At 38.5% G+C, this 24,561-nt stretch overlaps 1 protein-coding gene across 1 annotated transcript in view; it reads right to left on the bottom strand.

Moving 5' to 3' along the window:
• DNAH7 (dynein axonemal heavy chain 7) overlaps positions 1–24,561 on the bottom strand; it is a 249,669-nt gene that overhangs the window by 94,739 nt on the left and 130,369 nt on the right. Inside the window, exons 42-44 of the mRNA XM_046018191.1 lie at positions 22,836–23,065; positions 2,734–3,064; positions 449–795 (exon numbers count right to left, since the gene is read on the bottom strand). Coding sequence (XP_045874147.1) covers positions 449–795; positions 2,734–3,064; positions 22,836–23,065 — 908 coding nt within the window. The remainder of the gene's footprint in view (positions 1–448; positions 796–2,733; positions 3,065–22,835; positions 23,066–24,561) is intronic.

Raw genomic sequence — 24,561 nt, forward strand, 5'->3', positions numbered from 1 at the left:
GGTAGATAAACAAGTTTTTCAAGGGATGCCTGGATGGTTTAGTCAGTTAAGCGTCTGCCTTCAGTTCAGGTCATGATCCCAGGGTCCTGGGATCAAATCCCAGACTAGCCTCCTTGCTCTGCCTGTCACTCCCCCTGTTTGTGTTCTCTCTCTCTCTCTCTGACAAAGAAATAAAGTCTTTAATTTAAAAAAAAAAGTTTTTCATGTCTTCAAGATTTTTAAGAGTATAAAATGTTCCTGGGTCCAAAAATGTTTAAGCAACACTGTACTATACTATATAATTGGTATGGTCTTGCCTCCAGTAAATACGTACACACACAGCAGATACTAAACAGGATTTCCCAAGGAGCCTCTCGCCTATATAACTTTTCAGTTTTATAGTGTCTAAATGTTCAAGCAGGAAAATAAAACACCGAGTTGTGTCGTTGTTGTTTCCGTTGGTACTTACTTATCATATGAATCCATTGCTATGACCCATTTGCACAGACCTTCAGCTGCTGTGGAAGCATTTCTAATCTTCTCTGGAACAAAATCTGGATTTGGAATATAATTTTTTCTTATGATATTCATGTAAGCTGCAGGAATGTTGTCCTTGTCATATTCATGAAGTGACTGTAGAAATCGGATGTCACCAAGAAGTCTCTTAGCTGGACCCCAGAAATCCTCTATTTTTTTTCCTGAGCCTGTTGGGTCAGGGATTTTGTCAGCTTTGATGCCTTTCAAGATGCATATAGCTTCCATAACAAGCTTGACACCAGCAGGAGGACTCTTCATGGATTTTACCACTGTAATGTCCTTGAAATAACGACATGCTAATTATTTAAAAGAGAATTGTTTATGCATTATTCGTAATTGGCTCTTATTTTCACACTAAACCATAAGATAAAAACTATTCATTGGGTAGAAATGGCAAAGGATAGAGTTCTGTCAAAAAAGAAAAGAGACGTTTTTCCTAAGGAAAAGTTAGAAACAAAAAAGAATAATGGAAATACACCCTAATATGAGATTACTTATGACACAAAGTCTACTTCAAAAATACATAAAAGAGATTTGGCTGTTGCAAAGTAAGAGTGTAGTTTCTTAAAAATTGTGAAAAAAAAAGTAATAGATGCAAATATTAGAAAAATATAGAAAAATTATACATACAAAAACCTCCTATAATCCCATATCTAGTTAACTGTGGCAAATATTTTTTATTTATATTTCTTCTATATGTTTTTCTATGTATATACACTATTAACTAGTGAATATGCTACACTTTGACGAATGGAATTATCAAATACATAACATACATATGCTGTTTTAGACTTTTCATATTTCAATAGTGATATATAGTGAACATCCTTACATGCTACGAAACATCATTTTAATGGCAACATGACCTTCTCATGTATAGACATGAACCATAATTCTCATACCCTAATATTTTTTCTTCTTTTTTTTTTTACTATTACAATTGCCATGTTGAGTTAAGAGCTTTGTACCTTTTATTTTTTAAAGCTTTTGACACATATTCACAAGCTACTCTCCAGAAAGTGTCTAAGGTTTCCTGTTTTACTACATATACCCACAGCAACAAGGCTAGGAATTCTGATAAGCCAAAGAAATCTTTTATTAATCTGTTTTTCCAAAATACAAGTGAGGTAGGATACATTTTCATATGTTTAATGACTATTCATATTTCCTCTTTTGTGAATTACTTCTTCATATCATTTACCATCTTATCTTACATCTATTTTTTTCTTATTGATTTGTAAGAGCTTTTTACATAGAGGCATATTAATCTTTTGTTTGCCATTGAGTTCAAACATTTTCCCCTAGTGTTTCTACACTTCTGTCTGTGATGTTCATATCAAACAAAATGCATTGGTTTTTAGGTACTAAAATTTATAACTGAAAAAACCCTCAATTATTAGTTATGAAAAACCAGAAGAGAATCCAGATGATATATATTACAATTTTGCTTAGTTTTTTTTTTTTTTCTGATCTCTCAAATCTAAGAAATCTAAGGTCCTGATCCACGCCAAGATATAAACAGGACCTGCATTTCCTACTATTTTATAATAGTATAATTATTTATGTTTAAATTTTAATCACTCTGAAATCTATATTGCAGTAAGTATGAAGAAAGGACCTAATGGTCTCTCCTCACCCAAAGTTTAGCATGATTCTCAACACTATTTTAAAAAATTAACCTTTATCTTTCTTAATTGAAGTATTCCCCTCTCATGTCTAAATTTTGAAAACCACATTTCATCCAATCTAACACATGTTATTAAAAAGCACAACATTATAGGTCATATTAGTATCACAAAAATTTAAAAAGAACCCAAACCGTAACAAACATTAACACAATATGTTATCACATCTACTGTAAGGTGTATGTTAATTACAAAATTGTCTAAATATGAAAAAGGTGAACCTTAGGAAAAAAATACACACTTAAGTCTTATGCCTCTGTCCACCACTGTACTGCAAAGTCCTTGCACAGATTTCTTGAAATAACAGAGGTTTTAGGGTAAGTTCTAAATTTTGGCAGCTTTCTCCTTTTCCCAAATTCTTAGTCATGCACGTGCGTTTCTGTTTCACTCTTTTGCCAATTTGAAAATAATTTCGATTGCATTAACTGTGGAGACAATTTGGAGAGACAGACTTGATGGTAGCCCACGATGGTGAGCACCTCCTTGAGCTACGACGCTGTGTGTCCTAGCAAGTGTGCGGCTGTGCTCCTACCTGTGCAGTGAGAGTGTCCAGGGCAGACAGCGCTGACTCTAAGATGGGCAAGGCCTCCGCCAGGTCTGCGTCACATTCGTCTTTGATGGCTTTGGCGGCCATAGCTTGTTCATTCGCTATCGTTTCATCAGCTTTCACTACTTTTTCAGTTTTGGCAACTTCTACAGACTCCCTCTCGATGATTGCCATCATTTCATCCACCTCTTTGCCAGCGACTTTTAACTGAGGATGTAGCGCCTCCAACTCGGTCTGCATTGTGGCTACTTGAGATGCAGCAGAGTCCAGTTTGTCCAAACCCACCTCATACCTCGTTTTCATTTTCATGACTTCGCTGGAAGCAAACAGATAAAACAAAGTTGGTCATCAGGTTCTCTATCCTTCAAGGAAAAAAACTGAAATATTCTTGAGCTTTTCAGGCTTTCTCCAGGAGTGGTATGAAAGATTTTCACATAATATTATTTGTCAAAAGGTACTCACTTTAGAACGCCGGGTTGCATACAACTAAGAACAAAAGTGCGCCTTGTTCATTTTTGTGTTTCCATCGCCTAGCACAGTATCCATGCACACAGCAGAATTGCAGAAATTATTCTTTTATTATATACTAGGTACAGGCAAGGAGTGCTCTTCATCAAAATGAATGGTGTACGCCTAAAGTTAGTCACCTGGGGAACTTTATTCCGACAACACTATGGTTCCTTAAAACTTTTCTATAATTACATCTTCTAAATAGACTGCAGTGTCCAAAATGTAATGTTGCCAAAGGTGGCAAATAATTTTAAGAAGTATTCAATATCTTCAAATAATTTTTTATTTAAGACAAAAATGGAGGGGTGGGGAGGGAGGGGTAAGATGGCAGAGAAGTAGCCCTGTTTCAACTGGTCCCCTACAGTGAACTAATTTTCTACCAGACGCTCTGAACACCCACGAAATCAGCCTGAGATATAAGATTATACACTTCTGGATCTCTGTGGGGGCAGAAGACATCAGTGGAGAGGTAAATCACAGTGGGAACAACTAGACTGATATCGGAGGATAAACAGAAGGGGGAGGGAGCCACCAGAAGTGACCCATTGGAAAGTGATATCCCAGTACGAAAGTGCCCTGTGACTGGGGACCAGCATTAACTTGGAGTCTGGTTAAAAGCACTCAAAAAGAGCAAAAGCTCTTAAGGGGCAACTGGTGGAATCGGGCGGTCACATGCACGGGCCTAAGCCCATGGTCCCAGGACAGTCACCACCGGCAACCCCTTGTGCCAGAGAGAGTCCGGTGGGGCCTCCAGTCCGCAGTCACTGAGTTTGAGGCTTTCCGCTGCTTGCACCACTGCTCAGCGGGCACACTCCCGCCCATGAGTGAGGGAGCCCGGCATGGGCACTGGTTGGGATCCCTTGGCCCACAGCCTCCTGGGACATGTGCTGCCATGGGATCTGCCTGCAGCAGCGTAGGCGTGGACCCCAGACAGCAGTCCCGGCAAAGGCAGCCACCAGAAACAGGGCTCCCTGGACCAATATGGCTCACAGTTTTAGTGGCATGGGGGTGCAGAGAAAGGCGGGGGCCTCGGGTGACCCCTGGGACGGTGGCTGGGGGGGCACCACCCGTGGGAGGTGGTGGAGTTCAGCGGCATTTGCAGTGGGGGAGTCTGTGTGTTCTGGACCATCTAGAGGGGAACAGTCTGAGGCGTCTCTCTGAGGTGGAGCTCTGGCAGACAAATGCTTTGCTCTGACCCTCTGAAGAGCTGCAAAAAGCCACCAAAGAACAAAAACCTCTGGAGAACAAAAGCCTGAAAAACTGGTTTCCACAGAGCCCAACCTCTCCACAGGGGGCAGGGTGACTCAACCCAAGCAAGACTGACTGGAAGGCAATGTGGCAGCCCCTCCCCTAGAAGACAAGCCAAAAGAACAAGAGACAACCACTAACCACCACTGGGTCCCCATAAAAGTGTAAAACCCCAACATCAGGGCAAAACAATATATTAAGCTCCTGGTATTGCCCTAAAACCTGTATATTTCAGAGATACAACTTTTCTTTCTTTCTTTCTTTCCTTTTTTTTTTTTTGGTTAATTTGTTCTCATGATTCTTGTTTTTTTTTTTTAAATTTTTTAACCTACTTACCATTACCACTAGAGGCTTAATACAAATATTTCATAATAACTTTTTAACTTGAACTTTTTTCATGCATATACCTGTGTTTCTTTTTCTTTTTCTTTTTTTTAAATATACATATAGATATAAGCTTCAAGGTAATCCTTTTTCCCTATTTAATACTATCCCTATATATAAACCAGTTTTAATTTCCTTTTATCTCTGGAAAGTTAAATCCTTTACCAAAATAACAAGACACACTCAGGAAGAACCAAAATAACCTGCCTCACCCACACTGAGGATTTATAACCACCCTCCACTAACTCTTCTGTTAGTGTTCATGTGTATTTCTTTTTGTTCTGGTACTATAGAAATCTTATTCTTGGGGCTCCCTTTGGCTGGGCTCTTCCTATTTTTCTTCTCATTACTTTTGTTGCTCTTTTTGTTTGCTTGTTTTTGTTTATGTACCTTATAAATCTTACTTTATGGGCTCATTTTGGCTTGGCTTTCTCTTTTCTTTTCTCTTTCTTTTTTTCCTTTTTATTTCTTTCTGGTGGTGACTTCTGATTGCTCTGAAACTTTCCAGAGTTCATTTGTCTGGATCACAGTTGATATATTCAGCTGTACATCCTCTCAACCACCTTTCACCAAAATGACCAGGAGGAGGAATGCCCAACAGAGGAAAAATTCAGAGACTGTGCCCTCTGCCACAGAACTATTGGATATGGACATAAACAGTATGTCAGAAAGGGAATTCAGGGTAATAATTATCCATGCAATGACTGGCTGGAGAACACCATTAGTGACAACATAGAATCTCTAAGGACTGAAGTGAGAGCCGATCTGGCAGAAGTTAAAAATGCTATCAATGAGATCCAATTTAATCTAAATACTCTAACAGCTAGGGTAACTGAGGCAGAGGACAGAATTAGTGATCTAGAAGACAAATGGATAGAAAAGAAGGATCAGGAGGAGGCCTGGAACAAACAGCTTAGAAGCCATGAAAATAGAATTAAGGAAATAAAAGAGGCCATGAAACATTCCAACATCAGAATTATTGGGATCCCTGAGGGGGTAGAGAAAGAGAGACTAGAAGATATAGTTGAATAAATTCTGGATGAAAATTTCCCCAGTCTGAGGAATGGAACAAGTGTTTGTGCCCTAGAGGCAGAACGGATACCCCCCTCCCCAAGATCAAAAAGTCTAGAAAGACATCCAGACACTTAATTATGAAATTCACAAATTGTAATTTCAGGCAGGAGGTCTTAAGGACAGCTAGGGGGAAGAGATTCCTTACATACAGAGGAAGGACAATTAGAATAATGTCAGACCTGTCCACAGAAACCTGGCAAGCCAAAAAGGGCAGGCAAGACATATTCAGGGCACTAACTGAGAAGAACATGCAGCCAAGAATACTTTAACCAACAAGGCTGGCATTCAAAATGGATGGAGAAATAAAGAGCTTCCAAGACCAGCAAGGTTGAAAAGGGTATGTGACCACCAAGCTGGCACTACAAGAAATATTAAGGGGGTTCTGTGAAAGAAGAAAGACCCCAAGAGGGACACCGTACAGTAATTTACAGACACAATCTATAGAAACAAGGACTTCACAGGCAACATGATGTCAATAAAAATTTATCTTTCAATAATCACTCTCAATGTGAATGGCCTAAATGTTCCCATAAAATGGCAAGGCGTTGTAGAGTGGATAAAATGACAGGACCCATCCATAGGCTGTCTACAAGAGACACATTTGGGACCTAAAGTATATACAGACTGAAAGTCAAGGGATGGAGAACCATCTTTCATGCCAACGGGCCTCAAAAGAGAGCTGATGTAGTGATTCTCATATTAGATAAAATAGATTTTAAGCTAAAGACTGTAGTCAGAGATACAGAAGGACACTACATCATTCTTAAAGGGTCTATCCACCAAGAAGATCTAACAATTGTAAATATTTATGCCCCCAACATGGGAGCAGCCAACTAACTACATAAGTCAACTGTTAATCAAAATAAAGAGTCATATTGATATGAATACATTAATTGTAGGGGATCTTAACACACCACTCTCAGCTATTACTGAGAGTGGTTTATTACTCAGCTATTATTCATCCAAGCAGAAAATCAATAAAGAAACAAGAGCTTTGAATGACACATTGGACCAGATGGACCTCATAGATATAGACAGAGCATTCCACCTTAAGACAACAGAATACTCATTCTTCTTGAGCACACATGGAAATTTCCCCAGAATAGACCATATACTGGGTCACAAATCAGGGCTCAACTGATACCAAAAGACTGAGATTATTCCCTGCATATTCTCAGACCATAATGCTTTGAAGCTGGACCTCAACCACAAGAAAAAGTTTGGAAGGAATTCAAACACTTGGAAGCTAAAGACCATTCTGCTCAAGAATGTCTGGGCCAACCAGGAAATCAAAGAACTTAAACAATTCATGGAAACCAATATGAATGAAGACACATCGGTCCAAAACCTATGGGATACAGCAAAGGCGGTCCTAAAGGAGAAATACATAGCCATCCAAGCCTCACTCAAAAAAATGGAAAAATCCCCAATATACCAACTCTCTTTACACCTTAAAGAACTAAAAATCACCAACAAATTAAGCCAACCCCATACACAAGAAGGGAAATAATTAAGATTAGAGCAGAGATCAATGAGTTAGAAACTAGAGATACAGTAGAACACATCAAAGAAACTAGAAGCTGTTTCTTTGAAAGAATCAGTAAGATCAATAAACAGCTGGCCAAACTAAACCAAAAGAAAAGAGAGAGGACCCAAATTAATAAAATTATGAATGAAAAGGGAGAGCTCACAACTAACACCAAGGAAATAGAAACAATCATCAGAAATTATCAACAGTTATATGCCAATAATTTAAGCACCTTAGAAGAAATGGATACATTACTGGAAACCTATCAACTTTCAAGACTGAAACAGGAAGAAATTGACAATCTGAATAGACCAATATCTAGTAATGAGATTGAAGCAATGATCAAAAACAGTCAACAAAACAAAGAGGCAATCCACGGAATGGGAGAAGATATTTACAAATGACACTACAGACAAAGGGCTGATATCCAAGATCTATAAAGAACTTCTCAAACTCAACACTCAAAAAACAGATTATCACATCAAAAAATGGCCAGAAGACATGAACAGACACTTCTCCAAAGAAGACATACAAATGGCTAACAGACACATGAAAAAATGTTCATCATCATTAGCCATCAGGGAGATTCAAATCAAAAGCACATTGAGATACCACCTTATACAAGTTAGAATGGCAAAAATCAACAAGACAGTAAACAACAAGTGTTAGAGACGATGTGGAGAAAGGGGAACCCTCTTACACTGTTGGTGGGAATGCAAGTTGGTACAGCCACTTTGGAAAACAGTGTGGGGATTCCTTAAGAAATTAAAAATAGAGCTACCCTATGACCCTGAAATTGCACTACCGGGTATTTACCCCAAAGATACAAATGTAGTGAAAAGAAGGGTCATCTGTACCCCAGTGTTCATAGCAGCAATGGCCACAATCGCCAAACTGTGGAAAGAGCCAAGATCCCCTTCAAAAGACAAATGGATAAAGATGTGGTCTATATATACAATGGAGAATTATGCCTCCATCAGAAAGGATGAATACCCAACTTTTGTAGCAACATGGATGGTCCTGGAAGAAATTATGTTGAGTGAAATAAGTCAAGAAGAGAGAATCAATTATCATGTGGTTTCACTTACTTGTGGAGCATAAGGAATAACAGAGAAGGAAAGGAAAAGTGAATTGGGGAAAATCGGAGCAGAAGACAAAGAATGAGAGACTGTGGGCTCAGAAACAAACTGACGGTTTTGGAAGGGAGGGGGTAGGGGATGGGTGAGCTTGGTGGTGGGTACTGAGGAGGGCACATATTGCATGGTGCACAGGGTGTGGTATATAAAGAATGAATCTTGGAACACTGAAAAAATTTTTAAAAATTTTTAAAAGACAAAAATGACAAATAGGATAATAATACAGCTCAACAATTTTTGTGTGAATGAGTACAAAGTAATAATAATTGATTAAGAATAAAATGGTATTTTAATGTGCTTAAACATTTTATCTGCAGTCACATATTTTCTATGGATAATTATACATTATATGTAGAGAAAACTCTTCTTTATAATTCATCTCATTTAAAATGTTTGATATACTGGAAAGAACCTAGATGCCCATCAACAGATGAATGGATAAAGAAGAGGTGGTATATATACACAATGGAATACTATGCAGCCATCAAAAGAAATGAAATCTTGCCATTTGTGACAACGTGGATGGAACTAGAGGGTATCATGCTTAGTGAAATAAGTCAATCGGAGAAAGACAACTATCATATGATCTCCCTGATATGAGGACATGGAGATGCAACATGGGGGATTAGGGGGACAGGAGAAGAATAAATGAAACAAGATGGGATTGGGAGGGAGACAAACCATAAATGACTCTTAATCTCACAAAACAAACTGGGGTTTGCTGGGGGGGAGTGGGGTTGGGAGAGGGGGAGGGGGTTATGGACATTGGGGAGGGTATGTGCTATCGTGAGTGCTGTGAAGTGTGTAAACCTGGCGATTCACAGACCTGTACCTCTGGGGATAAAAATACATTATATGTTTATTAAAAAAAAAATTGGAAGGGGAGGTGAACCATAAGAGACTATGGACTCTGAAAAACAACCAGAGGGTTTTGAAGGGTCGGGGGTGAGAGGTTGGGGGAACAGGTGGTGGGTAATAGGGAGGGCACGTATTGCATGGAGCACTGGGTGTTGTGCAAAAACAATGAATACTGTTATGCTGAAAAAATAAATAAATTTAAATACTGAAAAAATAAATAAATAAAATGTTTGATATACCATAATGTTTCAAAGTAAAAGGTGACACATTTTAGAAATCATCTTCAAAAAGGAGGTTGGCGTAGGCAACAAACCAGCTTGCTACGTGTCTAAAGGCAGAAGCACACCCTTCAGCTGAGGGCATAACTGGCTCAAACTGGAAAAGCTAACTAAGAAAACATTAAAAAGACTGCCAAAGGGGGGGAAAAAACATAACATTTAGAATTGAGTGTATGCTATGTTTTGTCATATATTGATTCCCTGTGGGTCAGCAAAATGCTTGTCATAATGGAAACTGAGGGGACTAGATACAAGATACCATATTGTCTGTGAATTTGGTTCTAGCCCAAATCTTGGGGAAGAATAATAGAAACAAGAACAGGAATGCTTCCATATTAAGGTTCATCCCATGTGATGATTTACTAGCTAAACTAATAGTGTTCTAGCAGGTGATCTGTTAACTTGCTTTGAGGTTACCAGAGTACCTGGCTATACAAAGATCCGAAGGCTTTAGCTGTTAAGGGAAGAGCAACCACAGGATGGGTATCCTAGTTAAGGTATAGTATAATTTTTAAAAAAGATTTTTAAATTTATTTTTTATTTGAGATAGAGAGAGAAAGAGATAGAGTGAAGTAGAGGGAGAGAATCCCAAGCAGACTCCCAGCTGAGCGCAGAGCCCTACACGGGACTTGGTCCCATGACCCCGAGATCATGACCTGAGCTGAAACAAAGAGTTGTTCACAACCAATTGAGCAACCCAGGCACTCCATAAAGGAGAATTTTTTTTTTTTAAAAAAGAGGAGTATTTGAATGGCAAATAAGAATACCTAAAAATGATGGGGTACCTGGGTGGCTCAGTGGGTTAAGCCTCTGCCTTCAGCTCAGGTCATGATCTCAGGGTTCTGGGATCGAGCCCTGCATTGGGCTCTCTGCTCAGTGAGGAGCCTGCTTCCCCCCCTCTCTCTGCCTGCCTCTGCCTACTTGTGATTTCTCTCTGTTAAATAAATAAATAAATAAAACCTTTAAAAAAAAGAAGAATACCTAAAAATGCCTAGAAAACTATTACTTTCAGTCACCTTATAACCTTGTATCTCATTTCATAATACCGCTTTTCGTTAGGATGGCTTTAGATGTTTTGGGTGTACAATCAGAGTTTTAATTCTCTTGGATGGGAAATATAGAAGAAAAAAAAGACAAGATTCCATTAAGTTAAAGATCATAAGATCTACATGGAAAGATAATTATTTTGACATCCAAAGCAATTATAATATTCAAAATCAAGTAATGTAGCAAACTCGGGTAGGAGTTGCAGATTTCACTAGGTAGACAGAAAAAGTATTAAGAGAAAAAAGGAAAAGTATTAATGATATGATTCAAACACACGAGTATGGAACATGGTATACAGGAAAGCTCTGATGTCCCAGCTGCAGAAAGTATTATAATAGTCACTGTAAATATGGATGAGGAGTGTCTTACCAGGATATAGGTAGCATCCTGGACAATACGGGAAAGGACACTTCAGAATTCTTGATATAGTGTGTTAGCACAGGAAGATTTAGAATTAACTATAGTTAATATGTAAACATTGAACTTTGCATCAATATTTTTGTGTCATGAAATCTGTTCACGTTGGTGTTTTAAGTGTTATCAATATTTTAAAAATTCAGTCTAATAGATTCATAGATCAACCTTATAGTCTAATATAAATTACATAATTGAGCAAGAGCTAGATTTCTGTTTTAAAGTAAATAAGCTCATAAAGTTTACAGGTAATATTAAACATTTAAAAGAAGTTAAGGCTCACCCTCTGTATTAGTTTAACTTATTAATTTTTTTTAAATTATTTAAGTACCTAGGAAAGTTTAATTTGTTAAAACAGGCTTCAAAAAGGAAATAAAAACCTTTACAAATTATAAATGCAATGAAAAAATTATAAATGCAATGGAAAAAATTTGTTTAAATAACTTTTTGAATGTGACCAAACATTCACTGAAGATCCCCTTAAAATGTAGATCACTAAAACTTTTAAACATATAATTTCATAGCTTAATGTAATGTTTTTACATTTTATAATGTATTGAGTATTTTTTAAAAAATATTTTGTTTATTTGACAGAGAGAGACATCCCAAGTAGGCAGAGAGGCAGGCAGAGGGGGAGGGGGAAGCAGGCTCCCTGCTGAGCAGAGAGTCTGATGCCGGGCTTGATCCCAGGACCCTGAGACCATGATCTGAGCTGAAGGCAGAGGCCTAACCCACTGAGCCACCCAGGCACCCCTATACTGAGTATTTTTTAGAACCAAAGAAGTTTTTGAGTAAACTTTTCTTGCATCTAAAAGTTACTCTCAGCAGATTGAAGGGAGTTAAGATGGGAGAGTAGTAGGAGACCCTAGGCTTGCCTTATCTCTGGAAACAGCTCGACAAATATGAAATCATTCTGAAAACCCATGAAATCAATCTGAGGACTGACAGAACAAACAGCACAATGAGAGGGAGAAAAGAGACCACAGTGTGGAAGGGAGGAGGTATGAAGACCTGACTTAGGGGAGGAAGAGATCATGGGAGCTGTAGAGGGGAGGGAGCCCTGGTCAGAACAAGAGGAGGGAGTGGGGCGCCTGGGTGGCTCAGTGGGTTAAGCCTCTGCCTTCGGCCCAGGTCATGATCTCAGGGTCCTGGGATCGAGCCCCGCATCGGGCTCTCTGCTCAGCAGGGAGCCTGCTTCCCCCTCTCTCTCTTTGCCTGCCTCTCTGGCTACTAGTGATATCTCTCTCTCTGTGTGTGTCAAATAAATAAATAAAATATTAAAAAAAAAAAGAACAAGAGGAGGGAGAGGAAAGGAGAGAGGGAGGGAGGGTGGGAGGGAGGGAGGGAGGGAGAGAGAGAGAGAGAGAAGTGCACTGGAAATTGCATAAGGAAAACAATTCCCCAAGGCCATTGACTAGGAAAATGAAAGGGGCTGACTCTCATGAGATTTTACAAATGGGGCTCAAAGGCTGGAGTTTTAGAGGCTGGAGGTATTGCCAGTTGGAGCCCTGATGGTGCTGCAGTGTTTCTGTGGAGGAGGGCAGATAGCCCAGAGGCGGATGGTGCATTCTGATGATTACCCCTGGGATGCGCTGGGAGAGATGGTTCCCTTTTCTTGGAGTACATCTGGCAGAGGTGACATTGTCTTTCCAGGGAGAAAAGAGCCCGTGGATGCCAGTTCCCTCCTCTGCTCCTTAGCTAAACTAACTTCAGTAAGCACCACAGCACCAACACTGGCAGCCTAAACTGCTTGCACCAAACCCCACCCTCCTGAATTTTGTTGGTGCTCACTTGCCTGATAATCACTGCAGTGGGCCCCTTCCTCCAAAGACCAGTGCAAATCCCCCACATGAACCATGACTATCAACCAGAGAGTCTTGCAAAGTTTCAGCTCTAGTGGAAAGAGCATCACGTCTCTTTTAACAAGCAGAGCAGAGTGCACCTAGTTAAAATTCACTTTTTGATCAAGGTCCAAACATTCCCCATTGTAGGCAAGGAGAAACTCCACAGAGGACTTACCTGAGGGAAAGGGCAGCCAAAACACAGCAGCAGAGTACACACAACTAGAAACACTTTCTGAAGCACCAGGCCCTGGATAGTATATGACCTCTTCTTTAGAGACTCATTACTCTCAGGAGCAGAAAACATAGCAGGCTTTCCTAACGCAGAGAAGACAGAGCCCTAGACAAAATGCCAAGATGGAGGAACTCATCCCAGAAGAAAGAACAAGAAAAGGTCATGGCTAGGGATCTAATCAAAACAGAAATAATATGCCTGATCCTGAATTTAAAACAAGAACCATAAGGATACTAGGTGGGCCTGATAAAAGCATAGAAGATACCAGGGAGTCCCATAACCACAGAGATAAAAGATCTAAAAACTAGTCAGGCCTAAATGAAAAATGCAATAATCAAGATTTCAAGCCTATTGGATGTAATGACCACAAGAATGGAATAAGCAGAGGAACAAATAAATGATACAGAAGATAAAATTTTGGGAAATAATGAAGCTGAAAATGTAGACATAGGGAACTCAGTAACTCCATAAAGCATAATAATATTTGTATCGTAGGAGTCCCAGTAGAAGAAAAGGGAGGTTTATTTGAGGAAATTACAGCTGAAAACTTATCCAATTGGGGGAAGGAATCAGACATCCAAATTCAGGAGGCACAAAGAATTCCCATCAAAATCAACAAAAGCAGGCCAATACCAAAACACCATAGTTAAATTTGTAAAGTATAGAGATAAAGGAAAAAACCCTAGAAACAGCAAAAGAAGTCCTTAACTTCAAAGGGAAGACAAATAAGATTAGCAGCAGATCTATCCATAGAAACTTAGCAGGCAAGAAGAAAGTGGCATGGTATAGTCAATGTGCTGATTGGGAAAATATGCAGCCAAGGCTATTCAGCAAGTCTACCCTTTAGAATACAAGGATAGAAAACCAGGAGAGATAGAGTTTCCAAGACAAAAACAAAACAAAACATTAAAAACTAAAGGAATTAATGATCACTAAACCAGTCCTTCAAGAAAAACTAAAGGGGACTCTTTCAGTGGGGGAAAAAAAGACCAAAAGTGACAAAGACTAGAAAGGAACATAGAAAATCTCTAGAAACAATGACAAAACAAGTTATAAAATGGCATTAAATCATATCTATCAATAATCACTCCAGATATAAATGGATTAAATGCTCCAATCAAAAGACATAAGGAAGGTGTCAGGGTGGATTTAAAAAAAAAAAAAGGACCCATCTATATGCTGCCTACAAGAGACTCACTGTGGGTGAGAGGGAAGATAGTGGAAGAATAGGGGGCCCTCGTTTCATCTGGTCCCTTGAATTCAGCTAGATACCTATCAAATCATTCTGAACACCTGTGAATTCAACCTGAGATCTAAGAAAAGAATTGCTGCAATTAAACAAATAGAAAATTGACCACTTTTTGCAAGCGGTGCAAAAAGTCTTCAGAGAACAAAAGTCACATAGAGCAACCAGAAGCAGCCTACACTGAGCCTGGCCCCTGGCAAGGGGTGGTGCAACACCACATAGGAAAAGACACCTGAAACATAGTGCAGCAGGCCCCTCCCCCAGAAGACCAGCAGGAACATCAGTTTCATACCAAGTTTATGGATCACATAGAATTGAAAAACCCCTGCATTTGGGGAAAATAGTACATAGAATTCAAGATTTTTTCTCATGATTTTTCAGTTTAAAATGTTCTTTTTCTTACTTTTTTTCCTTCTCAATTATTTTATCAACTCTTTTTTTATAAACTCTTTTATCAAGTCTTTTTTAAATTTTCATTCTTACATTTATATTTTGTAGATGTATTTTTTATTTTAGCTTCCTTTTACTGCATTCAATTTCATATATATATATGTATATATATACATATATATATATATGCTTTTTCTCTTTACAATTTTGTAACAAAAAGACCAAAATAAACCCAGGACCAAGTATATCATCCATTCAGTCTACCTGTTTTATTATAGTCTCTTTCCCCCCCCCTCCTTTTTTTCCTTTTTTTGTTTCTGATCTCTTCTAATTTGCCTAGTGTATATTTCACTGGGGTCATGGTTGATATTTTTATTTTTTTATTTCTTTTTTGTTCTCATTCATCTATTCTTCTCTGAACAAAGTGACCAGGAGAAAAAATTCCCAGAAAAAAAGGACAAGAGACAGTAATCACTGTCAGAGACTTAGTTAATATAGATACTGATTAAATGTCAGAGCTAAAATTCAGAACAATGATGATAAATATACTAGCTGGGCTTGAAAAAGCATATAAGGCACTAGAAAATCCCTTTCTAGAGAAATAAAAGAACCAAGATTTTATCAGATTGAAATAAAAAAGGGTATTGCTGAGATTCAATAAAATATGGAGGCTCTTATTTATAGGATAAGTGAGACAGAAGAGAGAATAAGTGATACTAAAGATAAAATAATGGGGAATAAAGAAATGAGCAAAAGAGAGATAAACAATTATTGGACCATGAAGGGAGAATTTGAGAGATCATAAAGGGAAACAATATTAGAATTATTAAGACTCCATGGGAAGAAGAAAGAGAGGGGGGAAGAAGGTATATTTGAGCAAACAATAGCTGAGAACTTCCCTAATCTGGGGAAGGAAATAGGCATGCAAGTCCAGAAGGCACAGAGAACCCACCTCAAAATCAATGAAAACAGATCAACACCATGATATATGATAACAAAGCTTGCAAACTTCAGAGATAAAGAGAAACTCCTGAAAGCAGTTCAAGAAAGAGGTTTTTAACCTTACAAGGGTAGGAACCTTAGACTGGCAGCAGACCTATCCACATGGACCTGGCGGGCTAGAAAGGACTGGCATGATATATTCAGGGTATTAAATGAGAAAAACATACAGCCAAGAATACTTTATCCAGCAAGCCTGTCATTTAGAATGGAAAAAGAGACAAAAAGTTTCCAGAACAAACAGAAACTTAAAGAATTTGTGACCACTAAAACAACCCTGTAAGAAATATTAAAGGTAATGCTGTAAGCGAAGAGAGAGCTCAAAAGTAACATGGGCCAGAAAAGAACAGAGACAATGCACAGAAACAGTGGTTTTACAGGTAATACAATGGTACTAAATTCATATCTTTGAAGTCACTCTGAATGTAAATGTGCTAAATGCCCCAATCAAAAGATACAGGATAGCAGACTGTATAAAAAAACAAGACCCATTAATATGCTATCTACAGAAAACTAATTTTAGATCAAAAGACACCTCTAGACTGAAAGTTAGGGTATGGGGAATGATTTATCATGCTAATGGACATCAAAAGAAAGCTGGGGTAGCAAACTTTCTATCAGATAAATTAGATTTTAAACCAAAGACTTTAGTAAGGGATGTAGAGGGACACTATATCATACTTAAAGGGTCTTTTCAACAAGATCTAATAATTATAAATATTTATGCTCCTATCTTGGGAGCAGCCTATTATATAAACCATTAATAACCAAATTAAAGAAACACATTGATGATAATACAATAATAATAGGGGACTTTAACAGCCCCCTCATTGCAATGGACAGATCCTTTAAGTAGAAGATGAATAAGGAAACAAGGGCTTTGAATGACACACTGAACCAGATGGACTTCACAGATATAGTCAGAACATTCCATCCCAAACAATAGAATACACGTTCTTTTCAAATGCACATGGAACTTTTCTCCAGAACACATAACATACTGGGTCACAAATCAGGCTCAACTGGTATCAAAAGATTGAGATTATTTCCTGTGTATTTTCAGAACACAATGCTTTGAAACTTCAACTCAGTCACAAGAGGAAATTTAGAAGGAACTCAAATACTTGGAGATTAAAGACAACCCTACTAAAGAATGAATGTGTCAACCAGGAAATTAAAGAGGACATTTAAAAAATGATTGGAAACAAAAAGAAATGAAAATACATCTGTTCAAAACCTTTGGGATACAGCAAAAGTGGTCCTAAGAGGGTAGTACATAGCAATACAAGGCTTTCTCAATAAATTAGAAAAGTCTGAAATATACAAGCTAACCTTGGTGCAAAGAACAGCAAAGAGAGCCCAAACCAAGAAGGCAATGAGAAAAAATAAGATTAGAGCAGAAATCAATGAAACAAAAACCAAAAGAACAGTAGAACATATCAATAATACTAGATGCTGGTTCTTTGAAAGAAATAATAAGATCAATAAACCCCTAGCAAGAACTACCAAAAAGAAAAGAGAAAGGACCCAAATTAATAAAATGATGAATGAAAGAGGAGAGATCATGACCAACACCAAGGAAATACAAACAATAGTAAAAACACACTATAAGCAACTATATGCCAACAGATTAAGTAACATGGAAGAAATGAATGCATTCCTAGAAACATATAAAGTATCAAAACTGAAACAGGAAGAAATAGAAAACCTGAATAGACCCATAACCCGCAAGGAAATTGAAGCAGTAATCAAAAATCTTCCAACAAACAAGAGTCCAGGGCTGGGTGGCTTCCCCGGGGGAATTCTACTAAACATTTGAAGAACAACTTTAACCCATTCTTCTGAAACTTTTTCAAAAAATAAAAATGGAAGGAAAACTTCCAAACTCCTTCTATGAGGCCAGCATTACCTTGATCCTAAAACAAGACAAAGACCCCACCAAAAAGGAGAATTACAGACCAATATCCCTGATGAACATGGATGCCAAAATTCTCACCAAGATACTAGCCAATAGGACCCAAGAGTACATTAAAAGAATTATTCACCATGGGGCATCTGGTTGGCTCAGGGGGTTAAGCCTCTGCCTTCAGCTCAGGTCATGATCTCAGGGTCCTGAGATTGAGCCCCACATTGGGCTCTCTGCTTAGCGGGGAGCCTGTTTCCTCCTTTCTCTCTCTCTCTGCCTGCCTTTCTGCCTACTTGTGATATCTGTCAAATAAATAAATAAAATCTTTAAAAATAAATAAATAAAAATAAATAAAAGGACTATTCACCAGACCAAGTTTATTCCTAGGATTCAAATGTGGGTCAACATTCACAAATCAATCAATGTGGTACATCACATTAATAAAAAAGGACAAGAACCATATGATGCTCTCAAATGATGCAGAAAAAGCATTGGACAAACTATAGCACCCTTTCTTGATTAAAACTCTGCAGTGTAGGGACAAAGGAAACATACCTCAATACCATAAAATCCATCTACAAAAAGCCCAGAGAATATCATTCGCAAAGGGAAAAACTGAGAGCTTTCCCTTAAGGTCAGGAACAAGACAGGGATGCCCACTCTCATCACTGTTGTTCAACATTGTACTAGAAGTCTTAGTCTTGGCAATCAAACAACATGAAGAAATAAAACACATTCAAATTGGCAAAGAAGAAGTCAAACTCTCTCTCTTCACAGTGACATGATACTTTACATGAAAAACCTAAAAGATTCTCCCCCAATGCTGCTAGAACTCATACAGGAATTCAGCAATGTGGCAGGATATAAAAATCAATGCACAGAAATCAGTTGTATTCCTATACACTAACAATGAGACAGAAATAAGAGAAATTAAGGAATCGATCCCATTTACAATTGCATCAAAACCCACAAGATAACATAGGAATAAACTTAACCAAAGAGGTAAAAGATCTGTACTGTAAAAACTACAGAAAACTTAGGAAAGAAATTGAGGAAGACACAAACAAATGGAAAAAACATTCCATATTCATGGATTCAAGAATAAACATTGTTAAAATGTCTATGCTACCCAGAGCAATCTACACATTTAATGCAATCCCTATCAAAATACGATCTAGGGGCACCTGGGTGGCTCAGTGGGTTAAAGCCTCTGCCTTCAGCTCGGGTCATGATCTCAGGGTCCTGGGATCGAGCCCCGCATTGGGCTCTCTGCTCAGCAGGGAGCCTGCTTCCTCCTCTCTCTCTGCCTGCCTCTCTGCCTACTTGTGAGCTCTCTCTGTCAAATAAATAAATAAAATCTTTTTAAAAAATAACATCAGCATTTTTCACAGAGTTGGAAAGAACAATCCTAAAATTTGTACGGAACCAGAAAAGACCCACAATAGCCAGAGGAAGGTTGAAAAAGAAAGTCAAAAGTGGTGGCATCACAATGCTGGACTTGAAGCTCTACTACAAAGCTGTCATCATCAAGACAGTGTGGTACTGGCACCAAACCAGACACAGATCAATGGAACAGAGTAGAGAATTCAGAAATGAATCCACAACTCTATGGTCAACTAATCTTTGACAAAATAGGAAAGAATGTCTGATGGAAAAAGGACAGTGTCTTCAACAAATTATGTTGGGAAAATTGGACGGTTACATGTAGAAGAATGAAACTGGACCATTTTCTTACACAATACACAAAGACAAACTCAAAATGGATGAAAGACCTCAATGTGAGACAGGAATCCATCAAAATCCTAGAGGAGAACAAAGGCAGTAACCTCTTCAAGCTCAGCCTCAGCAACTTATTGCTAGCCACATCTCTAAAGGCAAGGGAAACAACAGCAAAAATGAACTACTGGGACTTCATCCAGATAAGAAGCTCTACACAACTAAGGAAACAGTCAACAAAACTAAAAGGCAACCTATGGAATAGGAGAAGATATTTGCAAATGACATATCAGATAAAGGGCTAGTATCCAAAATCTATAAAGAACTTATCAACCTCAACACCTGAAAAACAAAGACCAGTCAAGAAATGGACAGAAACTTGAACAGACATTTTTCTGAGAAAGACATAAAAATGGCCAACAGACCCATGAAAAAGTGCTCCACATCACTTGACATCAGGGAAGTACAAATCAAAACCACACTGAGGTACCCCTTCATACTAGTCACAATGGCTAAAATTAACAAGTCAGATGTTGGTGAGGATGCAGCCAAAGGGGACCCCTCCTACACTGTTGGTGGGCATGCAAGGTGATGCAGCCACACTGGATAACGGTATGGATATTCCTTGAGAATTTAAAAGTAAATCTGCCCTATGGCCCAGCAATTGCACCACAAGGTATTTAACACAAAGATACAAAGGTAGTGAACCAAAGGGGCACCTGCACTCCAATATTTATAGCAGGAATGTCCACAATAACCAAACTCTGAAAAGAGCTGAGACATCCATCAACAGATGAATAGATAAAGAAGATGTGGTATATATGTACAATGGACTATTACTCAGCCATCAAAAAGGATGAATACTTAAGCATTTATATCAACATGGATGGAGCTGAAGGGTGTTATGCTGAGCAAAATAAGTCAATCAGAGAAAGACAATTATCATATGGTTTCACTCGTATGTGGAACATAAGAAAGAACACAGAAGATCATAGGGGAAGGGAGGGAAAACCAAATGGGAAGTCATCAGAGAGGGAGACAAACGATGAGAGACTTTTAGCTATAGGAAACAAACTGAGGATTGCTGGAGGGGTGTGGTGTGGGGGATGGGATAACTAAGTGGTGGGCAATAAGGAGGGCAAGTGATATGATGAGCACTGGGTGTTATACAAAACTGATGAATTATTAAACTCTACATCTGAATCTAATGAGGTACTGTATGTTGGCTAATTGAATTTAAATAAAAGAAGAAAAGTTCAGTGAAACCATGTAGTCCTATATTTGAATTGGAAATATCAAAATAAGCACATGAGATGAGTTATATTTAAAAAAGAGAGAGAGAGACTCACTTTAGACCTGCAGATTAAAAGTGATGTGCTAATGCACATCAGATGGAGCTACAGTAGCCATATGTGTATCAGGAAAACTAGATTTCAAACCATGGGCTATAAAAAGAGATGAACAAGGGCACTACATCATAATAAAGGGGTCTATCCAACAAGAAGATCTAACAATTCTATATTTATGACTCCAACTTTGGAGCACCCAAATATCTAAATCAATTAGTAACAAACATAAAGGAAGTTATTGATAATAACACAATAATAGGAGGGAACTTTAACACCCCACTCGCGATAATGGACTGATCATCTAAGCAGAAGATCAACAAGGAAATGATAGCTTTGAATGGCACACTGGACCAGATGGATTTAACAGATATAGTCAGAAACTTTTATCCTAAAACAGCAGAATACACATTCTTTTTCCAGTGCACATAGGCCATTCTCCGGAATAGATCACATTCTAGTTCACAGATCAGGCCTCAGCCAGTACAAAAAGACTGAGATCATACCATGCATATGATCCGACCACAATACAATGAATCTTGAAGCTAACCCCAAGAAAAAATTTGGAAAGACCATAAATACCTGGAAGTTAAAGAAGTATCCTACTAAAGAATGAATGGGTCAATCAGGAAACTCAAAAAGAAATTAAAAATACACGGAACAAATGAAAATGAAACATGATAGCCCCCAAACTTACATATATATATATATATATATAGAGAGAGAGAGAGAGAGAGAGAGAAAGAGACATATTAATCAGCATCAAAGAGAATGAAATCTTGCCATTTGCAAGGACATGGATAGAATTAGAGTGTATTCTACTAAGTAAAATAAATCAGACAGAGAAAGACAAATACCATAGGATTTTACTCATATACGGAATTTAAGAAACAAAATAGATGAACATAGGGGAAGGAGGAAAAACAGAGGGAGGCAAACCATACAAGAGACTCTTAATGATAGAGTATAGAGTTGCTGGAGGAGAGGTGGGCAGGGGGATGGGCTAGATGGATGGTGGGCATTAAGGAAGATACTTATTGTGATGAACACTGGTTATTGTATGTACATGATGAACCACTAAATTCTATTCCTGAAACCAATACTATAGTTATATGTTAACTGGAATTTAAATGAAAACTTGAAACTACAAAAAAAAAAAAAATAAATAAATATCACCCTCAATGACATTAAAAATTCACACTGATACTTTCTGTAGTATATAATTTTATTGATGTTCATATTGAGGTTTTTCAAATGAGGATTTAAAGAAGGAAACCTGACTAGCTGTCTCTGGGTTTTAGCTGTTCAATACCTAAACAGAAGTTTTATCTATTACCTAATTACTTACAAAAAAAAAAAAATCTTTCTAATGGTGTTTACTCAGTATCATTGTCAAAGGATCCTGGAGTCAGCCCAACTCTGAGTGGCACACCTTTATTCCTTTAACAAATATGATTATGCATTTGCAATGTGCTAGATGATACATCTGTACAAAAGAATAAGACCTTCTCCCAATCTTGAAGATGTTTGCAAAATAAATCATATTACATATACATATATACATTACATACATATATATGCATATATATACAATAATCACAGTACAAACACACACATATATAGTATATATATACAAAATAAATCTCTACATCATAGTTATGTAATTTTTGTATATACAAATGTTTTAAAATCACTGTAGCTTACTTAGAAATATGAAATTTCATGATGCCTAGGTGACTTAGTCAGTTGAGTGTCTGACTCTTGGTTTTTGGCTCCGGTTGTGATCTCCGGGTAGTGAGAGTGAGCCCTGTAACAGGCTCCGTGCTCAGTGTGGCGTCTGTTTGCCCCTCTCTCCCCCTTCCCCTCCCCCTACTAGTGCATGCTTTGTTTAAAATACATGAATAAATAGAAATATAAAATTTCATTTCTACCTTCTTTTCTTTTCCAACAAGGTCTTGAAGGTGGAGATTAATTCAAGGTAAGAGGTAGGAGTCACATAGTTGTATCTTTGAAGTTCAACATAGAAGGATGTAGACAAATCTATAGTGGAAGTGTGGAAGTGTTTACACATGGTGATACAGCCTTCTCGTATTTCCTCTGACATTTCGGTTTCTTCCAAGAAGCGTGAGGCAACTGCCTGGAGTGCATCTTCCGGCCATGACTAAATTTAGGATAAATGAGTTAGTACTTGATCAAAGTGACCAGTGTAAGTCTGTTACTACTATAGTCCTTTGTGATTTATCGATGTCAGAAGTGGGGAGGAACGGGTGAAGGATGGGGCAGGAGAGACACTTCCATGAGGAACTCCTTCCCCCTGACCCCCAACCAAGGACTTACACACTTAGGAGTCAGTAGCTAGTACAAGTAACATTGACTCGTCATGGTTTGTTCAAAGGTTAGAGAAATGGTTTGTGTGTGTTGCAGGAGCAAGGAAGAGGACAGGAACTAAATTTATGGAATGTCTATTTCTGTGTGCATTCTTGCAGAGTCGTCTCATTAAATTCTCCCAACAGTTCTCTGAGGTATATGTTGTTATCCTCTCCTCTAAAATCCAGAATCATCTGAATGGCTATCTCTTTGATTTTTTCTTAGAGGTATCCCAAACTTGACAAGTCCAAAATGTGGTTCCTGTCTCTCCCCAAGTAGCTGCCATCTTCCCCAACTTGGAAACACCACCACCACCCACCCCTTGCTCCAGCCATGGAGGAATCAAGCCTGATAGCTCTCCTTCTCAACCCTTCATTCATCCCGTAAACAAGTCCCATAGGTACCATCCCCACGACGGCTTCCAAATCCTTTCCTTCTTCCTACAACAGCCATCCCAACTCAACTCCCTGTTTTCTTCTGCTTGCAATATTCCAGTGGTGTCCTAACTGGTCTCCCTGCGGATGTGGCTCTCTACAGCTGCAGAGTGATTTTTTTCAAAATGTAAATTAGCTCATGTCACACTCCCCAACTAATAATCTGTCAAAGACTTCCCAGTGTACTTCAAGTTCAAAACCAACTTGTCGATCTCTGCCTGTTGGGCTCTTCCCTCCTTCCTGACCTCACCTCTGCTACTCCCCCCGCATCAGCAACTCCGTGCCTGCCTCTCCCCAGTCCCCTGACACACCTATTCCTTCCACAGCCCCTTTTGCCTTCACTAGTTTGCGCCCTCTACCCGCATCCTCTCAGTACTAGCACTTTTCGCCTGGCATGCTTCCTCTGAAAAGGTCAACTCTTCAGAAACGCTTTTACTCCCTATCTGCCACACTGTTGATGGGATAATTTTTTGCTAATTTGTCTGTCTCTAGAAAATAAGCTCGAGATCAGAACCCTTGTCTATTTCATTTTCATTTTCACTTCCAGCTTTTAGAATAGTACCTGCTGTTGAGCAAGTGTTCAATAAATCTTGTTTGACACTGTCTTAGCAGGACATGGAGGAAGAGGGGCTGTGCAAATTCCCCAAGGCCAAAAACACTCACAGGGCCTTGGCCACAGCCCACAAACTTCCCACCGCACACCTTTGTCTCAGTTGCTCTGTGCTTCCTGATACTGACATTAACTACACAAGTGTCACTCTGGCTTTCTTCCTTTTGACTTCCTGTTGGGTTTGGCTAATGGAAAGAGACTGGAAGGAGAGGAGAGGGGCAGGAGTATTCGTACTCTCCCTTCCTT

The sequence above is a fragment of the Meles meles genome, chromosome 9 (assembly GCF_922984935.1).
Source record: "Meles meles chromosome 9, mMelMel3.1 paternal haplotype, whole genome shotgun sequence".
Taxonomy (NCBI): domain Eukaryota; kingdom Metazoa; phylum Chordata; class Mammalia; order Carnivora; family Mustelidae; genus Meles; species Meles meles.